This window comes from Pararge aegeria, chromosome 3 (genome assembly GCF_905163445.1).
Source record: "Pararge aegeria chromosome 3, ilParAegt1.1, whole genome shotgun sequence".
In the NCBI taxonomy this organism is placed as follows: Eukaryota; Metazoa; Arthropoda; class Insecta; order Lepidoptera; family Nymphalidae; genus Pararge; species Pararge aegeria.
Genome location: NC_053182.1, coordinates 16189251 through 16210824, shown reverse-complemented (window position 1 = coordinate 16210824; position 21574 = coordinate 16189251). Strand labels below are relative to the sequence as shown.

The following is a 21574-nucleotide window of genomic DNA, read 5'->3' as shown; positions in this document are numbered from 1 at the left end:
GACACCCTGAAGTTAGCTACAGTCAACATTTTAGTTTTTAAAAAACGTTTGAATTGTCAAAGACTGCGGCTCATTCCGGTGATTGAAGTGTTCAAAATTCTTAAGTTTTAATGTTGAGTGAAACTTGGTTGTACGATAATGAAATAACTAGATAATGCGTTACAATAAAACTTTGTATGTATTAAATACCATTTTTCTATTGTCATTTTTGCTACAAACGTAGAATAAGGCGAAAGATAACATCAATTAATTAGTACGGACAAATCCACTTACATTAATTAATAAATACATGATTAGTGTCATTATACTTATGTACCACAGTATCGCACGAATATATTCGTACTTTTTAATTTTTTATGTGCACTGTCATAGATATTTACAAAAATTCAAATAATGACATTCGATTAATAGCCACCATTCCGCCTTGATTTTTAATGACAAACTTAAAATATTTGATATTATCAATATTTACATTTTACCGTTAGTGATAAGATATCTTTTACACAATGTCTCAAATGAATGGCAGCGTAAAACTAGAAGCTCCATAGTTTTCATACGCCTATATGTTTAGAAAAATATTTATTGATAGCGGATAAAGTTACTGGAGATGTCATTTATAACTAAGAGGGAGCGCGTGTTCAATGAATATGACCTGTTCGATTTACCGGCGAGAAATGAAGGGAAGCTGAAGACATACGCCTCTTGCACTGATGCGAGAGCTTGGTCCCACTTCTGTTCCGATAAATCCGAACACTTGGTGGAAATCATCAAGAGGAACAATGAAACTGTACGAACCAAGTACATACCAACTGATGTGATTGTCAACATGCTGATGTCAGTTAAAAATGCCGAGATCGGCCGATTGAAACGTAAAATTGAAGAGTTTGAACAGATGATATCAGCTTACGATCAGTTGGATCTCACTTGTGAGCAAAAATGTGATATTGCAACTGCGGTAAGGTTCTTGGTGTCTCTTTGCGTTGACATGTTGTTTCCCCAATTACCTACTAAATTCGTTTTGGTTCCTATCAACCTTTCTTCCAGAAGTGGAAAACCGTTACAATTTTTTTAAATGAAATATTGCTATTTGCGATCCGAAACCTCGGGGCTAAGTAGAGTAACGTACATTTTCAGTTAATTGTCTTAATAAATATATCTAGACAACCTATCATGGTTCTATAAACATGAAAAAAACATAAAAGCTATATAGGCAAGTGAGATATCAACAATTAGCTGCATAAAAGCGGACAGAATGCTTGAACACGAGATATTTGAGAATCATATTTTCACGATATAACCGTTCCTAATTTCACTGGAACTGAATAAAAAGGCATAAAGAAAGTCTATTTATTGCATTTTAATAATAGTCTAACTCGTTTTTATTCACATAATTACTTATCCCATTTAACTGGTTTCTGACAATTATTTCAGCACGCGGCTATAAAAGCAGCGAATAAAGAACTGGATGATATGGTGAGGAAAATAAATTTACCTTATTATGATGTATTTATTCATAGTGAATGTTTGTGCGATCTTTGCTCAGAAATTTATGTCCCCGGGGAAAGGACAAAATAATGTTTCTTTTTCTACAACTTTATTAACTCTCCGAGAATGGCCCACGTGTGAAAATAATATACAAATAACACAAATAAATAAATAAATAAATATACTACGACAATACACACATCGCCATCTAGCCCCAAAGTAAGCGTAGCTTGTGTTATGGGTACAAAGATAGCTGATGAATATTTTTTTATGAATATAATATACTTAAATACTTATAATATACAGATAAACACCCAGACACTGAAAAACATTAATGTTCATCACACAAACATTTTCCAGTTGTGGGAATCGAACCCACGACCTTGGACTCAGAAAGCAGGGTCGCTGCCCACTGCGCCACTCGGCCGTCAAATGTAATAATAAACAGCGATAAACTTTTCCTATTCCCTTTTTGGCAGCCGTTGTTTGGCAGGTGGATACGGTAGTTTCATCAGGGGATATAAGTTTGTCTCTTGCCCATGCTAGCTTTTGAGAGTTGCCGCTGCGTGGGCTACATAAAAAGTTAAAATTTCGATAAAATCATGTATGACATATTTTTTCCCTTTTAAAGGTCCGCATCAGCGTATGTCTTTCTTTTAGTGTTGACCTATACGCAGACGAAGTCGCGAAGGACCGCTAGTATAATATAATTGTTTTCCACAGTCAGTCGTAAAAGGCTAAAAGGTTAAACGAAAACAAATGTTTTTTTTACCACATAATAATGCCATAATATGTGTAATTAGTATCTATATATATTATAGTAAGTCAACTTCTTTGTATATTCATTGAGTGTACCGGAGCGCAAGCAAATGCGAGCTACCGCAGGCGTCGAGAATAGCGCATGGACTTCGCACTCCCATCGCAGACCGCACCCATTTGCTGAGTTGATTACATGCTTTTACACTTATTATAACGTGCAAAACTTGATTGTTCCAGTGCTTGGATTTGGATCTGTCTGGATACACTGAGGTGAAGTTTAACAAACTGTTATAATGTAGTTTAAAAGAAAGTTAAACAAAGAAACTTGTAACTATTTTCAAAAAACGAAATCCTTTATCCTTACTAACATAATAATGCGAAAGTGGGTCTAGTTTGTTTGTTTGTCATTCTTTAACGCCCTAACTAAGTAACCTAAAACTAAGTAAGTTTAACAACTTACTACGCATGTTAGTTACTTAAAAGACCGGAGAGTAAAAAAGGCGACTTTTTTCCCAGGAAAGTAAAAAACAGGATTCCAACCATACGGTTAATAGAACGGTTCCGATGTTTACAACATCGGAACTATATAATAAAACGACATAATTGAGTGAATAACTATTCCTACTGGGTTTGAGACTGGCACATACAGGGTCAAAAAGGAACAGGGAAATAAAATCTTTCGTCTTTTTTTTAGTTATTTTTACTAAGTGTGAGTGGACTTAATTATTTTATATAAGAACGTTAAATAACTTATTAATTTGATTTACAGGGTATAGATTCAGAAGCTTTTGAGGTAAGCATTTTTCACTTTTTATTTCAGCTCACTGTTGAACTGCTCGTTTTCACTTAACCTAGGAATACCGTCAATCGGACGCGTAGTTATTTTGGTGATTCCTAGAGAAAAAAACGTTTCACGAACTCTTATGTGATGATTAACGACTTATGTTAATCATCACTAAAGTTATGACACCGATTTGGTTGATCGCAAAGTTTAGGAAACTCAAAAAGCTGACACTTGACAGATGAACACTGAAAAATCTGATAATTCAAAATACCACACTTTGTGGCAAAAAACCATAGACAAGTTAGGTTATAAAAGCTGCCTGAAAATTGATTAGTGAAAGGTAAATTTGTTCGTAGGAATCTTCTTTGATTAGGCGTTACTTACTTAGGCATTGCCTTGTCCATCGTTAGTGAAAACGGACATAAGTATTCTATCTAGGTACTTTTTAACCTACTACTTGATACTATTACCTCCACCTCTTTTGAAGCCAACAAAATGGCGAAGGTTATGAAAATTATGCGTACTTATTTGTTCTTATATGATGTCACTACATTTATATAGAAAACGGGTTGGTATAAGTACCCACTCTTCAAACTTGATGGTATCGTATAAACATCATTAAATAGGCTGTTTTATTATATATATAAAATATAGGTATGCCCGTGGAAGAAATATCAGCCGAATTATCGCAATCTTATATCTTTATTTTATTTAAACAAATATTATTTTTATATTTGATTAGAGATGATATTAATTATTGAGATATTAATTATAGTTATTTTTCAGACGGGTAAATCCAGGGGCGATGAGGTATGTGTTTTTTTATGTTTACTGTTATACATATTTTTCATTTAATATATTGTTTTACATGTTATAAATGCATTTTTTTCTATTTCAGCCTAGCAGATATGGTATTATCGAGGTAACTGATACTTTTTTTGTCTTTAACGCCATTTTTTATATTCTGATAGTGTGTAGCTGTGATAGCCCAGTGGGTAAGACTGCACGTCTGCACTTTCGGGGGGCATAGTTCGCACGCACGCACCTCTAACTTTTTCAAGTTTTTTTTTTTTTTTTTTTAGTAACGATAGGCCAGCGTTTGACGACAATCATGCCCGTTAGAAAGCAATGACGAGGTCTAGGTTGGAGCACGCTTGCCTAGAAAAAGCCTATTCACTCTAGCCTTGAAGGTACTTAAATTATACGTGGCAGAAAACACAGTTACCGGGCGTTCCACATCTTAGCGGCACGTATCAGAAACGTGGATAAAAAACGTTTCGTGCGTGTTGATGGGATATCAACCACATAAGGATGCCACCGCTCTCGGTTATGTGCTTTTTGAACAAAATATCACTTGCTTCAACAGTGAAGGAAAACAACGTGAGGTGCAAAACCTGCACGCCTTGGAGTTCTCCATAATGTTCTCAAAGGTGCGTGAAGTCCACTATTTCGCACTGGTCCAGCGTGGTGGACTTCGGCCTTAACCCCTTCTCATTGCGGCAGGAGACCCGTACCCTATAGTGGACCAGTAATGGGTTGATATGATGATGATGGTGAATAGTTTCTGGATATGAACAGATTGCAGGGAATGCAAGGAAAGGTCCGACAAAGTACCGCACTGTACCCATCAACCTATACTACTTGGATAGAAGCAGGTGTTACTTTGCGGAAATCTATGATATATTATAAAAATTAAGCTTAATTTGCTATACTCCGCGAAAGCAGCAGAATCTTTATTGTATAAGTTGGACTTAACAATTATTCATTGTAAAGTAAACATCTCTTGAGGTTGCTCCGGTTTGGGAGCGAAACGTGCGTAGAGGGTACATTGCCGAAGATCTGTTTGGTGTCTAAGGGTGGAAAAATTATAAGTTACACCATACAGATTCTCATGCTTTTCTCGGAGTATAGAAAAATAAGCTTAATTTTCATTACCTATACTACTGCTACTACTACTATACAGTAGCTGTAATGCATAGATTATATTATGTAATTCTTGTCATTTCGTAGACAGGTAAATCTGGTGGGGGAGAACAAACAAAAATACAAGGCGAAGAGGTACGTACAATATACATCCCTACCACATAAAATGATTAATAAGATTTAAGACGCTATTAAATCTGTATAAAACGGATATAACGCTATATTTCAGCCTATATCGAACTGGCTGGCTGCCTACGACTACGTCCTCTATTCTTTTGTTTTTACACATCCCGCAGGGGAAAAAATTGGAAAAAAAACATTTGCAATTCGTTGTACCCCAAAAAATAATTTGTTTATGTCCTAAAAGTTAATTATTCGTGATAACTACGAAATTAAAAGTCCGATTCGAATGAATGAATGAACGAATGAATGAATACACTTTTATTGTTCACCACACAAACATATCTTGAATATAAATTGGAATAATTGGAATAAAAAGTAGCCTTTTCTACTCTACGTGGTTTCACCTAACACCTGTCAGAAATCAAGTTAATTGGTTGCTTATGAGTTGTTAGGGCGTCAAGGAAGGACAAACAAACAAACACACTCGCATTTATAATATTAGTAAGGATTAAACTAATGGATGGAATGCAGCGGTAATAGCTCAGTAGTTAGGACTTCATCTTCAATCTTGAATTCCAGTACGCCACTAACTTTTTTTAGGTTATGTGCCTTTTAAGTAATTGAAATATCACTTGCTTGAACGGTGAAGGAAAACATCTTAAGGTAACCTGCATGCCTGAGAGTTCTGCATAATGTTCTCCATAATGTTCTCGAAGGAATGGTGACTACCATTAGTGCGCACTGGGCTAAAACCTTCTCACTGTGTGAGGACTACTGTAGTTGGCCGGTAATGAGTTGATATAATGATGATGACGATGAAACTAATAGAAACATTTGTAACAGTGGTCGTTTGATAAAGAAAAAGTGTCAACGCCACGTAAGGTAACGAAGAGTAGTCAAGCTGGGCCACCTTGTACATGCGATGCAAGCACATGTGAGTAATCTGTAACTTATGTTAGTTTATGTATCTGAGGCTTCGGCCGTGGCCAGTTACCATCCTAGCGACAAAGACGTGCCGCTAAGCGAATTAGCATTTCGGTCGGTGGCGTAGACACCGATTAGATAGATAGACTTAGATTAGATAGATAGATTAGATAGGCTTGCGCTTGTCAACAATCATGCCTGATTTAAAGCAATGATGCGGTCTAATTTGGGGCGCGCTTGCCTAGAAAATGCCTATTCACTCTTGCCTTGAAGGCATTCAAGTTGTATGAATAAGGAAACACCGAAGCCGGAACATCGTTGCAAACCTTAGCGGTACGTATCAGAAGCGTAGATGAAAAGCGTTGCGTGCGTGTTGCCTGTATGTCAACCACATAAGGATGCAACCGTTCACGGCGTCTCGCTGTTCTGTGGTAAAATGGTGCCGGAGGATCAAGATTATGAAGATCATGAGCACACTCGCCAAAGTATATCGTGTGAAAAACCGCTAGGCAGGTAACGTCGGTTTAAATATAACTGGCGTACTCCCTAACAGGTAAGCCCGCTATCATCATAATTGCAGCCAAGGGCTAACTTGTAGTGGAATAAAAAAATGCATCCGTATACGTGTAGTGATAGCGACGATAGCCTCGGAGGACCGAGTTCTCGCATCTCTAAATTTTTGGAGCTATGTGCGTTATAAATTTTATGATGAAGGAAAAATACTGTTAGACAACCTGCACGATTGAGAGTTCTCCTAAACGTTCTAATAGGTGTGTGAAGTCTACCAATCCGCACTTGACCAGCATGTTGGACTATGGTCTAATCCCTCCTCATTCTGCGAAGAGACTCGTGCCTTTTTGTGGACTGGTAATGGGAGGTTGATGATGAGAAGTCGCAAATTATTGAGCTTCACTAAATTGCGCGCGTCCAAACGTGCAGGTCGCAAGCCACGCCTCCAGATGGGTGCACAGGGTGCGGAGCGTGCGGCTACAATATAATCAAATCTCATCTACCAAATTTTAAGTTGCAACCTTTTTCTTCTTTATAATTGATGGACCAAGCAGATGGCCCACCTGATGGAAAGGGGAAAACCATCGCCTATATACAGAGCAACATTTCATAGGGCATGCAAGGAGCACGTCCTGCAACAAGCCGCCCTGTGTCCCATCTATTTGAGGCGTAGGTTTTAAGCCTCATGTACCAATAACTTACAACTAAAATCACTACTTACATGCATTTTGTCACAAAAAATTAATTTATAGTTCAGTTACCGATTTGACGACTTAACACGTGTAAATTAAGCTATTCTCTTTTTAGCTGCTCACGACCCACAGGTGGATGAAATGCAGGAAACAATAATTTATAAGGATGCCAAACTGAGTGCAATGCAAAATACTATCGCCGTAAGTTAACTATATACAGTGGCTTTACAAATTTATACCATTACTAATATTTTTTTCTTCGTTGCGGATATCCTCATGGAAACCTCCGCACAACGGGGAGGCAGAGTGGTTATGTCGGACTCGTACCGGCTACTTGTAACCCGACGATGTCCCAACCAGTCGCCTGGCGGCTTTGCTACTGGAATGCTTTCGCTCAAATCTGCTAGTTATGCCCGCCGTGACATAACTAACCTTAGTATTTAAATTCAAAATTCAAAAATTCTTTATGCACATACAGCGAGGGCCACAACAACTAGTTTTCAGGGGCCTTCAAGTAATTATCCTGTGAGCAACCAATCACTAGACTAGAGGTGATGAACCACATACTTCTACTTAAAACTAGAGCAGAAAAGAATTTCGTATGCGCACTGGTCTATGCCATGTTAAATTTAAGTAGATAATTTTGGCAGGTCACGCTCGTACAGTTTGGTATTTTTTTTCAATAGAACTACAATAATTTATTACATAACTATTACATACATAATTTAGGATTTCAAAATTTGGTTACCTTTACATATAGTTATTGCCATTCGTAATGGAAAATTCATTGATCGCAATGATTTCGTCAAAATGCGAAAAAAAAATTTGTTTCGTTTATAATCTGACCATAGAGGATTGCTATGCAACTAGATTCTATGATAATGAGTTCTAAAAAAATAATCAAATGGTTCTTATTAACGATTACAAAATAACAAAAACCAATCTATTTTCTAATCTACTTTGTTCTTTGGAAAGGATAAGATAGCATTAGTCCTTTCTTTTTGGATAATTTATTCAGTGTGAAGTGTGTTTGTATTACAAAAAATAACATATTTTTTACAGGTAATGGAACATGATGTTTGCGAGCCCTATTGTATTTATGCTCATATTTATACCGCATTAGAAAAAATATTTGGAACGTTGTGCCAAAACGCGAAATACAAACAATATTTGGATTTATTAGTAAGTTATTCTATGAAGGTCTTTTAACAGTAATTTTGTGTTAGTTATTCAGATCTACAAAAAGATATTATCCTTAATATGCACGCATTTCAGACTGCTGGAAAGGATACTAGAGGCATTGATATAAAAGGAAAAATTTTATTCAAAATGAAAGTATTGGAAAAATTTAGTCTAGCGCTGATAGCGCCTTGCTCGCAAGAATTCAGTCGCGCTTCACAAGATTGTTCATGTCTCCGCGCTGAAGTCGTTACTACGTTTGCGTTAACATCAGCAGAAAGTCAAATACCAACCCTAGATAATAAGAGAGCCCAGCTTGTTGCGGACATTATGGAAAACCGTGAAATGCAGGAAATCTTGAGTTCGGAAAGTTTATGCCTTAAAATTGAAGACGATCAATTTGATGAATGTTTTGGAATTGATAATTGCAGTATAGAAGTTGCAAATCTTAATCGCTTGAAAAATTTGCAAGCTAATTATGATGAACTACTAACCTGTTATGACAATTTAAAACATGAAAAAGATTGTCTTTACTTAAGATGTCAAAAAATTGCCGATTTAGAGCATGAGTGTGACTGTTTAAAAAATAATCTAAAGGAGTATAACGAATTATGGAAGGAAAAAGAGTATTATCGAAAACGGTCGGAAGATCTTGATACTTTGAAAGAAAATTACTATATATTGTCAGAAGAAACCTCTAATGTTGAAACAAAACTTAACGCGGAACAGGAAATAAATAAAATTAAATGTCAAACCATTGACCAGTTAAGAAATGAAAATCTAAAACTAGAGAAAAAAATAAGTGATGTTTCTGTACTGTTTGAAAAACAAAAAAATGGTTTCATTTGTAAACTAAAAGAGTGCGAGTGCAAAATGATGTGTCAAGACCAACAAATTAAAAGCTTGTCTGATCAAATTGATACATTACTTGAGGGCGATAGAAACAAAGTAAGAGCTTCATATATATTTATTTATCTTACCATTTTATATATGTAGAAATAATATATACCTTACTATTACCTACTATATTATATACAAAGGCTTATTTGTTTAATTTATTCATATTTTACCTCATAAATACCTTTATTTAAAACTGTCGCCTTCATCAATTTCTCTTTTCTGGCCGAGCAATCAATTTTGGCAATCTATTAACTAGGCCCCACGATACAGGTCGCTTAGTGTGGGGTCCATAGGTTATCAATAATAAGAGGCAAATATCAATATAATGTATAATGTTTACCAATTTATGTGAAATTGTTTTATTTTTTGTGTTGTATTTCTTTTTCTTTCTACTGTTGTATTGATATTGTGTGTAACATTTATGATCCAATAAATTATATTATATTATAATAATCTTTATCCTTTTTATGAGTAACAACCAATAACTATCCCCTCTGACATAAGACAGATTTAGAGACTTATCACAACTGTCCAAAAACGGGTTGGGTAAATAGAGAAATAGTAGATAATTAATTAGATTTGACTATTTTATTTAATGTTCTTTCCGTGTAATAGGTACCGCCTAATGAAGAAACGTTGCAGTCGGTACAATTGATTGATGAAATTGAATCCCAAAAAGATCAAATTAAAAACCTTAAGGACGATTTATGCTGTAGCGAAGAAGAAAAACAGTATTTGCAAGAGGAATTTGAAAAAAAGCTTGAAGTTATTAATGAACTTAAATTGGATGTTGAAGATTGGAAAAGTAAATAATTTTATCAATTAATCATTCTTTAGTTACTTATAACTTTTTGTTCCTCATTCTTTTATTTTATATTTATGAGTAATGATAATATATTTTAGATAGGTATGAGGAAACTCTGAGGAGCTATAATTATTTGCAAATGCAAGTAGATGAACTACAGGGTAAAAATTCATTAATGAACCAAGAATTGGAAAACAAATCAAATGCTATTGATAACTTAAATAATATAATATGCAGTAAGTCTCATGAAATAGGTAATTTGATTGACGAAGTAGACCATAAAAACGTTGAAAATATAAATCTCATTAAACAAATAAAAAATAATCAAGATAGTTTCGATAAAAACATAGCCTTACTTAAAAATGAAAAAAAAATTGCAATGAGTTCTATTATCACAGCGAAAGAAGAAAGTATTGAATTCCTTAAGCATTTCAAAGATCATGATGATAGGAATAAAATTAGACAAAGTATAAACAATATATCTGACATACTCAATACACATGAAAATATTGATGATAATATATTTATAAAGGAAATAGAGTTACTACGTGGAACTAATCTTGAAAATATAAATATTTTATATGATGAAAATGAGCAATTGAAAAAAACATATGATTTAGCAAAAAAAGAAAGTCTAATATTAGAACAAAAATTAATAAATCAGGATAATTTGCTAGCAACATTAGAAATGTTAAAACAATCCCACGAAAATATTTTAAATGAAAAAGAAACAATTCAAGGTGAATTAACAAAGAGCATAAGTGAACTAGAAAAATTACAAAATGATTTTCAAGTATCAACAGTAAAAAGTCAAAGCTTATTAGATGAATCTGAAGACATAAAAGAAGAACATGCTGCCTTAAATATACAATATCAAAAAGTGCTGCATGAAAGAAACATGTTACAAAAATCGATATCAGATAAAGATTCAGAAATAAATATTTTAATTCATTCTTTGCAATCACTTAAATTAGAAAATGAACAGTATCTTTTAAAAATACAGGAAATCCCAAAACTACAAGAAACCTCATTTGATTTAAAAAGTAAATGTGAAAAATTATTATCAGAGAAAAATACGTTACAGTGTGATTTAAATATTAAAACCAAAGAGATTAATACCTTATACGACAACGTGGAGACCAAAAAAGAAGAAATTCAACGATTACAAAATCAGATAAAAACACAACAGTCAAGGGAACTGTCAGCCAGTGGCAGTATATCTAATTTAAGAAATGAAAATTATAATATACAATTAAATTTAGATGCAGTAAGAAACGAAAGTGTTAAGTTACTTGATAAAATAAAAAAATACGAAAAATTAGAAAACCAACATAAAGAATTACAAGCTTTGCATGAACAAATACAGTTAGAAAATGTCAACTTACAAAAAGAGGTAATTGACTTGAATAAAATGCTACAAGAAAATTATTCAAAAAAATTAGAAGAAGCTCTAGTTCGTTCTCGTGAAGAGGTAATTATCACAAATTTTAACTATATATTAAAATTAACTGTTATGCTTTAATCTCCTCGCCATTTTTTCAGAACATATCTAAAGCATGCTCCTTAGAAGACTTTTATACGGATTTAAAAACAGAAGTAGAAAAGTTGAAGCAAGAGAAGCTCAAAAATCATATAGAAATGAAAAATGTATTGGAAAAATTGGATGAATCGGTAGTTTTTGAATTTGAAACTTTGACAAACAAAGACGTGCCGCTAAGCGATTTAGTGATCCGATGCGTTGTCACGTAGAAACCGATTAGGGGTATGACTACCATACTCCCTAACATGTTAGCCCGCTACCATCTTAGACTGCATCATCACTTACCACCAAGTGAGATTGCAGCTAACTTGTAGTAGAATAAAAAGATGGATTAAGTATATAATGTCCAATTAGCTCTGTACTTTAATTTTAGAAATTGTGTTTGTATTTCTAGGAATACATAATAACAAATCTAAATGAAGAGATACTTGCACGTGAGAAAAAAATATCAACACTAGAAAATCACATTAATGAATTACAAGTGGAAATAATAGCTTTGCAAAATGATTTGAAGGATGTCGTAGAATCTGGAGAACAATTGAAAGAACTTAGTTATGAAAAACTAGATCAAACTGTTAAAAAAATAGAAGCACATCGTAAGTCTTAGCTTATTTGTAGCTACAATGCTACCAGTTGGGCACTATAATAACCTTTTTTTTTGCAGAATCTAGGGCTACTCATAATATGAAATTAGAATTTACAAAGTTACAAAACGAAAATGAAAAACTGGAAGATCAACTTTCTACTACAAGATTAATTAGTGAGGAATCGTTCAAAGAGACAAATATGAATGTTTCACTGATCAAACAACTTCAAAATGAACGGGAATTAATTATTTCTGACATAAAACAATTAGAAATAAATAGCATAGGCGATAGTAATCTTTTGCCAAGTAAAAGTTCAGTTAATGAAGTAATAACATCGTTACATCGGATCGGTAAATATATTGATAGCAAAAACACTTCATTAGAACAAACTCTACTTAACATACAGGCTTCATATCAGTTACTTAAATCTAAAGCAGAAGAAGCTAAAATTATAGCCGAAAATGAACAACAAAAAATTATATATGAAAAAGAACAGGCAAAGAAAGAGAGAGAAGGGATTGAAAAACATTTGAACCATTTGAAAGCTAAAGCTAAAGAGGAGAAAGTCAATTATGAAAAAGTTATAAAAGATTTAGAAGGCGAAATGCTAAATCAAAAATTAATACTTGACAAAATAAATCAGTCAAAAGAAAGTAATATTTCTAAATTAATAGAAGAAAACCAACTGCTAAGAGTTCAATGTGAAAACTATGAGACTGACATCAAGGAATTAGAACAGAAATTTCAATATGAATCTGAACAAAAATCCAATAATTTAGGTTTAATAGAAAAGACTAATAAAGCATTAGAGAACAAAGATAAAATGATTGTAACACTACAAAACCAGATCGACGCATTAAAAAATAAACAAACTCAGCCATCTTGCACTCAAACTGAATTTGTTACCATAGATAATAACTGTCAAACAGATAAATACGAACATGAAGGTTCTGTTCAAAAGTCTTTTTTGAATGCCAATAGTATGTGTGAAAATGTTAAAATCATAAATAAAAATGTTGATGCATCTCCAATTTCTGAAATTTCAAATGAGAAAAAGTTACTTATAAGTCAAAATATTTCGGATCCGATGGGTCCATCTATTAATGAAGTTCAAATACTGACAGCAAATATTGAACCGAAGATTGATTTTGTAAAAAATATATATTTGAAATATAAAATTAAAAGATTAAGTCTAGGAAACCTAGAGCAACATTCTATCACGGGTCTGCAAGAAGCAACATTATCGAATGGTAACGATCAGGGCTTGATTGCAAATAATGAATTATTTAGTGTAACTCAGGTTCCGGAAAGTTTTCACTCCCGAAATTTCCCTTCTCAAAATTTTCATTCTCAATTGAAGCTTAATAATGATAGTACCATTGATAACATAAAAAAATTGAATTCTACTAAAATAGCTGTTGGTACAACCAATGATCAATATATTAGTCCAACATCCGACTTAGAGAATTATAATCCAGACTTTGAAAACATTATTTCCATAAGAGATTTCAAAAAAGAAAATAATTCTTTTCATGATTCTTTCCCTGTAAGAGAAAAAGATTTATTCGTTATTTATAAAGACAGTATGTATGACGGACAAAAAAAAATTAAAAAAGTAAGAGCTACAGGTGTTAAGGAAAGAGCAAGACAAGGTAAAGCTAATCAATTGAATGTAGAAGAAACAATATACATTAGTGCAAATACGAGTGACAATATAGAAGATGACAGTATAAAACAAAAGCTTAGCATCAATTTGCCTAGAGTTATAGATGTTAGTCCATCTTTTATGACAAGCTCAGATGATGATAAGAAATCTTTGGATTCATTTGGTACGCCTCAATTGGATTCAGGTACTCCTAAAGATGCCAAAAACTTTGAATTAAATTTTATATTTAATGATCCCAAGAATGTAAAAGATATTTTTTCAGAGAAAACGTCCATACAGCAATATTTTATTAATCATTCTGAAAACGATATTCAATCTGATGGAGCAAAAGTTGAAGCACTGGTCAGTAAAAAAACAGTATTTTCCAACGAATCTAACCACAATCTACCTCGTATAGGTGCGAAAATTCTTGTTTTAAAAAATAGCATAAATGATAGCTTGGACAAGCAGTCTGAAGATTTTAATGTGAAAAGTAACTATGGGTTACAATACATATTAAATACGATGCAAAATGAAATTAATCCAAATAATATGAATAAATTGAATTTGATTAAACCTCTACGTAAGAGTCACAGTGTTGAAACATTTATAAATATAAGCGAATCAAGTAGATCAAAACGACTTAGTCCATTAAAAATGTCATCTTCTAAATTTGGTACAACATCAAATTACAGTCCACAGTTTACAAACTCTGTAGATCGCGCTACATTAGTGAAATTTGATGACATAGAAGATTTTGAAAATAAAATTCATAAACTAACTACGGCTTTGGAAAACATTGAAAAACAGTACAAAAAGAAAATTGAATCCGTAAAAATGCAATACGACAGCAATGTTCAATGTATAATCAATGAACATAACCATGGAGTGAAAAGCATACAAAATCTCCATGAAGAAACCTTACAAGACATTAAGAAAATTCATGAAAATGAGGTAGAAAACTTGAGGTCTATGAGTATTGAAGCAATGCGCAAAGCAGAAAAGCTTCAAGTAGAAAATCGTTGCCTAAAATCGAAGTTTAACTATACACAAATAAATCTTAATAATTTGACCGCTGTAAGTATTTTTGAATTTCAGTTTATATAAAATTATAGTTTTGGTTATCATTATTTTTTTATCTTTTTTTTATCAGGAACCAAGCCTAATTCCTTCTTCTGATTCGAAGAAAAGAAAATGCAGATGTCGCGTGAACAGTAGGACACTGACTAAAACCAATGTTGAAGCTTTTAATGTAAAACCAAAAAGAAAAGGTCATGGGCCTTGCACTTGTTCTCTAGATATAAACATATCCGACACAATACGAAGCATTTTTGAACAGGTTGATGTTGACCAGAGGAAGATGGCTGAACAAGTCTATCTAAAGTATATCGCTAAAAAGATATTAGAAAGCAATGTTGAGGTATTAATAAATCAATATAAATGAATCCTGTAGATATTCTGTCACAATCTTTAAGTACGGGAGATCTAAGCTCAATTGGAATAATATTATTAACATTTTCTAGGCGTTGCCGAGTTCCAGTAAATACTAATATTTATCAATTTCAATCATAACATTACGTAAAATCAATTGATGAAACAATAAAAATATGGAAGCAATAAATATCAAGCTGAGACAGATTAGTCGATATGCTTGTGTGATTTTTGTTTTTCAGATGTTTCTTCAGTTTTTCTGTTTGTTTGTTTGTCACATTGTTCTAAGATAAATAATAAGGAAACGGTGTCACGATAGGATCAAAAGGTTTCTTGCCAACATGTTATTCAAAACAAGTATATGTGTTATACACACGTATTCATCTATAAAAAAAAACAAAAAATGGATATAAACAATAGGCTTTGTAAAAATGGACACAAATTAATGGCATCTGACATAAACAATTAGTCATTGTATAGTCAAAATCTCCTGAGAATGCCCCGGTTCCGGAGTGAAACGTGCGTAGGGTATAAAGATTGTCAAGAAGAGGAACTTCTGAATTTCTCGCCGGCTTCCTGTCGGTAGTATCTTCTTCTCCAATCGATAGTAGAACCAATGATAACAGACAAACTTGACATTTTAAAAGTACTCAGCTACTTGAAATAAATAAATAAAATATAATGACATTTCTCTTTGTTCGTATCATTTGGCCACTATAATTACTCAAATGATAAGTAATTTTTTTGTGACTTTTTGGGATAGTAGACTGGAGAGAGAATATCGTTCCTGACATTTTTTTTTTTTTACAATACTTTTAGTAAACATGTATTTGCCGCAGATATTGGATGCACGGGAACTATCATTTTTACATCTAGAAGTGTGCCGAACTTGGAAAACAAAGCTGAACAGTGCAGAGGCTAAACAAATTAAAATTGACTCCTTGGAAACCGAACTAATAAACAAACAGCGGCAGACGGAAAAACACAGTATGTATTAATTTAAAACGTTTTTAATAACAAGCTTTTATAGGTCCCTATGCTCAAATAATTTCTACTTATCATTAAAAGAACCAGAATTTCCAAAAAAGCTTAGAGTCGCAAAGCTCAAGTAGCAATGGGCAAAGCACATAGATTGGAGAACCAGTAGACTTCTGGGGTTCCAAGGTACTTGAATGGCAACCCCACACCGGTAAACGTAGCGTTGTTAGACCCCCGAATAGGTGGACAGCAGAAAAAGATGCACGAAGCTGCTTGAGGCATGGCCGTGAAATTTGGAAGTTCGTTCAAATCTCAGTTCTGAACTAAAATAATCTTTTTACGCTTATATTCCAGACTTTGACTATGAACTCGAACATCATAAAACTACTTTAACATAATCTTTCGTTTGTATAACCTCGACTTGGTAAATATCAAACGAATTGCAAGGGGCTACAAGCAGCAACAGATCATAGAACACCCCTCCAGCAGTCCAGCAGTGGACGCCTATTGATTAAGCGATGAGGATGATGATGATGATGAAATGAAATTACCACCGCCAAAACATTTACAGTAACGGAGACGTCACTAAGGCGTTTGTCTATCTGACCCTTGAAATATCCAAATCGTACTGTTGGGGAACAAGATGTAACCATTTTTTGCAATTGCATAGCAGAAATTTGTTGGCTATGCCTTAAGTATTTTAATTTTAAAGAAAAGTTGACTAGTTAACTAGTAGATATACGTACGCACACAATTAACACACAAATATTTGGCAATTTACTTACAATTAGATCATTTTAAAATGTTATGAGCTGCTTATTGTAATTATGAAGTTTATTTAAATAGGTGCTTTAGCCTTTAAGTTAATGTTATCTTAGGTTTAACTATTTGTGTCTTTTGTATGTTAATACGCTTCTGTAAAATGATATTGATCAATAAAAAAATTCTTCAATAAATAATACGGGTTAGAACCAACAGTTGTTCGTCATCAAAATAAATGTCTTGTGCTTTAGTGGCCGAGTGGGATCGTAAGGTAGCTGAAGAATGGCAACGACTACAAGAAGTAAGCGAAGCTGTTTGCTTTTCGCCGAATGAATCCCGCGATATCAGCCCCACCTCGCCGACAACACTTATTAGCACTGCTGAAAAAGATGTGTATGAAAATTCTTTTCTTTTTCTTCTATTTGTTTACGGTTTTATGATAATACCTCAAAATCCGTTTATAATAAATACTGATGTCCCAAGATCCATTCTATGCAAAATTTCGCCAAGACCGATTAAGCTGCGAAGTTGTGCATATGATGCTTTTCCGGTTTGAAAGTACCCTATGTCCATCTTCTCATCTAGGTAAGAAACAAAGCCATGCTTTGGCTTTTATTATATACTCTTCATAGTATTAATATAGACTATGGATTATAAGATATAAGTTAATTATTGACTAGTTATTGCGGATATATTGTGTACCATGGTAGCTTCCCAATGGTATAATACTATCCAAGATGTAGGCATAGCCACAGAGGAAAAACGGAACAGAGGCAAAGCTTCATACAAGCGCGCTACGATAGGTACACTACTAAAAGCTTGAGGCGCGTGTGTACGTGAGCACAGGCGCTACATCGCGTACGGAGAGAAATCGGTTTATACTTTATACCGGCTCGGCCTGTGCTCAAGCTCAGGAGCTGCAGTACACGTCGCGCGTCGTGTTTTCATTTAATTTAATGTTAACGATAATAATTTAATAATTTAAAAAGAGGTTTTTATTACTAACTTGATTTTTTTATTAATGATCTGCACTTTATTTAGGCTTATTATCAACTGTAAATATTTATTGTTTGAATAAATTAACGTAGTAACGGCGCGGTGATAAGGTGGTGGGTTTTCATCTGCAAGTACACTCGCGTAAGTCGTGCAAACTACCAAGCTGCATACCGCGCCGGTGCAAGCTACTAGCGCAAATTACTAGCACGAGCTACTGCTGCAATGGGCGTACCCAGCTTCTGGTCCAGAGGGGGCAAGTGATTTTTTTAAGTCAGATCGTCCGCGTCTGTTTTGTGAAAAAGTTTTTAGAGGGCCTCTATAATAGATGCTGAACCGAAAACAGTTATTTTTTAATTTTTGTCAAGATACAGACCGATGTCTGTATCATGGCCTCCATTCATTTTTTAAGACAGTTCATTCATTCTATGCGATGATGTCCAGGGGCAGCTACTGGGCTATCACCGCTTATACCTTAATTCCTGTATTGCCGCCATTAAACCTTGGAATCGCCTTAATCGGATGCCTAATGATTTAGGTGATTCCTAGCAAAAAATACGTTCACGAACTGCTATGAAATGTCTAACGACCTTAGACGCCGTCTAAACCGATTCGGTGAGTCGTAAAGTTTAGGGGACGCGTAAACTGACACTTGACAGATGAAAAAAAATATACATATTTTTTTTTATAATAACAATAAAGAAAAATTTGATAATCCAAACACTCAATACCACACCTTGCGGCAAGAACCATAGTCAAGTTAGGCTTGCCTAGCGAAAATCGATTGTGAAAGGTAAATGTATGCTTATAGATCTTTGTGAAATTGTGATAACAAAAAAAAAATACCCGGTTAAGTTTTTTGTGGGCTTCTTCTCAGACCAGAGTGCGCTTGGAACCTTCGTAGCGTTAGGAACTTATAAACGCTTCATAAGTGCCTGTGACAGGCCTACATGAATAAAGATTATTTGAATTTCATTAGGCGTTACTTACTTAGGCATTGCTTTGCCCGTCGTTGGTGAAAACGGACGTTAATCTGTAATTTCAAACCGGGCCAAACGACATTAGATGGCAATACTATATTAGTAGCCATTGAAATACTTACATAATTTTTACTAATGTCATATCTACGCTAGTTTAAATCTGTTATTTTAGTTTAATATGGGAGGATCTAAGTTCTGGCGTCTTTACTAATTTGATACATTTTATATTTCTGCCTACCCGGCTTTGTTTTTATTGACAACAGTTACCTATTATTGTAGGTGCAGTACTTGTGTCGGCGGGAGACGCTCAGCGGGAGACCTTACTTCTGGACAGTGTGCCATCACGTCAGCCTGGAAGCGGAAACGTGGAAAACTGGAGACCAATAGAGTAAGAACTTTAATAAACACTGATTTGTATTGTTTTATAAGGTCTTCCTATTCTACGACTTGTTTTAGTTGCCACGTCAAGTAATAAAAAAGGTAGCTTCTTTTCCAACTCCATGCAAAAGGAGTTTATCATTACAGCAAAAAAATTGTATTTATCAAGTAAAGTTTAGTACGTTTATTTACTTAAAAGTTTTGTGATCGTTTAGGGATTACGTTAAGCTTCTTAGGTATTGTGAAAATTCTTCTTTAAAATATATATATATATATATTTACTAGCTGTTGCCCGCGACGTCGTCTGCGTTTGATTTTGTTTTTAAAGTATTCAGTATCGCTAAGCCTTGAATGATTATAGTAGTATATATATACATATATATATAACATGTGACTGTCAATTAATTATAGACAAATAATTTGCAATAAAATAAAATTGCGACTATAATTAAAGATCTAAGCTATCCTATCTCTTAAGTTGGACCAGACTGCTCACGGTGTGCCCATTTAATTCAAAATCGGTTAAGTAGTTTAGGAGTCCATCGCGGACAAACATCGTGACAGGAGATTTATATATATTAAGAAGATAAGATTTATGTATATTTTTAATGTGCGTGCTTATACTACGACATAATTTTAGGCAGCCCCGCCAATCTGACAGTGCTTTACCTATCCATATTTTAGTAACTATAAATTATATGCTACTAGATGTGCCATGCGGCTTCGCCCGCGTAATTTTGGAAGGCAGCGTACTGCTATATAGTCGACACCAATATTGAGATTTTTTCACACAACATTTTTTTATATTACGTATTTTTTTTTTTTTCAATGAAAAGTATACTATATTATTTCTAATACCTCCAAGAATATTTATACAAAGTTTCATGAAGATCGGTTTAGCAGTTTTCATGTGAAAGCGTAACAAACAAACTTATAAACAAATTTATAATATTAGTAGGGATGTTTCGGGCATCCCTTCACAGACGACTGTGAGAATGACGTCATCAAGCCCATGTGCAAAGTGAGACCTTATTATATTTCAGGCAGTTGTAGCAAAGTTGGATGGTTGCGGAGGCCGCCGAGAAAAGGTACCATTCATTGAGGAGACCCCCACTCGTCTCAGACGGGCGCATGACCGGCACAAGACTCATAAGAAATGACAAAACCATCATCATTTGACGAGTTAAAATAAAGACAAAACAAAACAAAACGTTCCTAATTTGAATGAGGAACTCTAAAAACCATAAAAACTTTGTATATTGTATTACCCGTTTAATATGCTGAGCGGAAAGGAGATCCTTTGAAATATATTATGTGATAATCAACTAAGCACGTGGGCAGGTATGTCGCCTGTTATACGGGTCAATAAAGCTAAATTAAAAATACGGTTTCAAAATTCCTTAGTGGGAAGTTTTTGAACTTTTTGAAGTTTTGCAAAGAAATCAAATCTCTTTCCTCTCTCTCCCAACAATCATGCATGGTACCTGTCTAGGTATACCAACAACACTTGTTTTTGGAACATCAATCAAAAAAGGAACATATTTTTGAACAATGCTTTTCCCTTAAAACACTAAGTACTAAAAGTTAAATAAACAATAAACACTAAAACTGTTCATTTTAAGAAAACATTTCATTATACAACTGCACATTGTTATGTTACCGTATATTTTGTGAACGATACTAAAATATGTTATCTTGTAATCATACGCTGAAAATGACTTTACGCTCAGGATTTGAAACGGATGAAAAACTTCATATTGACATAATGTTCTTTGTTCAAATTTTGTTAACAAAATATTATACACACTGTTTTTGGTGTGCTGTTACTAAGCGTCTATTTTTGTATTGTCTTTACATTTATTTTTATAAATTATTTATCTATTATTTATGTACTCGTATTTATTAAATGCTACTTGATAATGTAACGACAAAATTTTATGCTGAATTAAAATTAAACGCTTTTATTATGAAGTTACTTAATTTAATTTGGTTTAAAATAGTAAAAAAGTCAGACTAAGACTTAAACGTAAATACGAATTACATTCATTAACTAAATAGTTGGCCATTTCTGTATAACGAAAAGGTTTTGCAAGAAAATATTCTATGCGGAATCAATATTGATGAATGTTCATGATGATAGTAATATTATATTGCTTGATACGAGCAAATGATGATCATTTTTGGAGCGGACGACTG

At 33.8% G+C, this 21574-nt stretch overlaps 1 protein-coding gene across 1 annotated transcript; it reads left to right on the top strand.

Moving 5' to 3' along the window:
- The first annotated feature begins 433 nt into the window (after positions 1 to 433).
- LOC120637339 (uncharacterized protein PFB0765w-like) lies at positions 434 to 21232 on the top strand. Its single transcript, XM_039909137.1, has 22 exons — positions 434 to 955; positions 1432 to 1473; positions 2482 to 2514; positions 3014 to 3037; positions 3815 to 3838; positions 3927 to 3950; positions 5039 to 5086; positions 5918 to 6008; positions 7316 to 7401; positions 8263 to 8382; positions 8476 to 9327; positions 9895 to 10084; positions 10183 to 11555; positions 11627 to 11755; positions 12019 to 12220; positions 12289 to 14061; positions 14140 to 14933; positions 15010 to 15276; positions 16127 to 16274; positions 17279 to 17420; positions 19280 to 19388; positions 20422 to 21232. Exons 1-22 carry the CDS (start codon positions 608 to 610, stop codon positions 20536 to 20538), a joined length of 6936 nt encoding a protein of 2311 aa, XP_039765071.1. The 5' UTR covers positions 434 to 607; the 3' UTR covers positions 20539 to 21232.
- Positions 21233 to 21574: the final 342 nt, after the last annotated feature.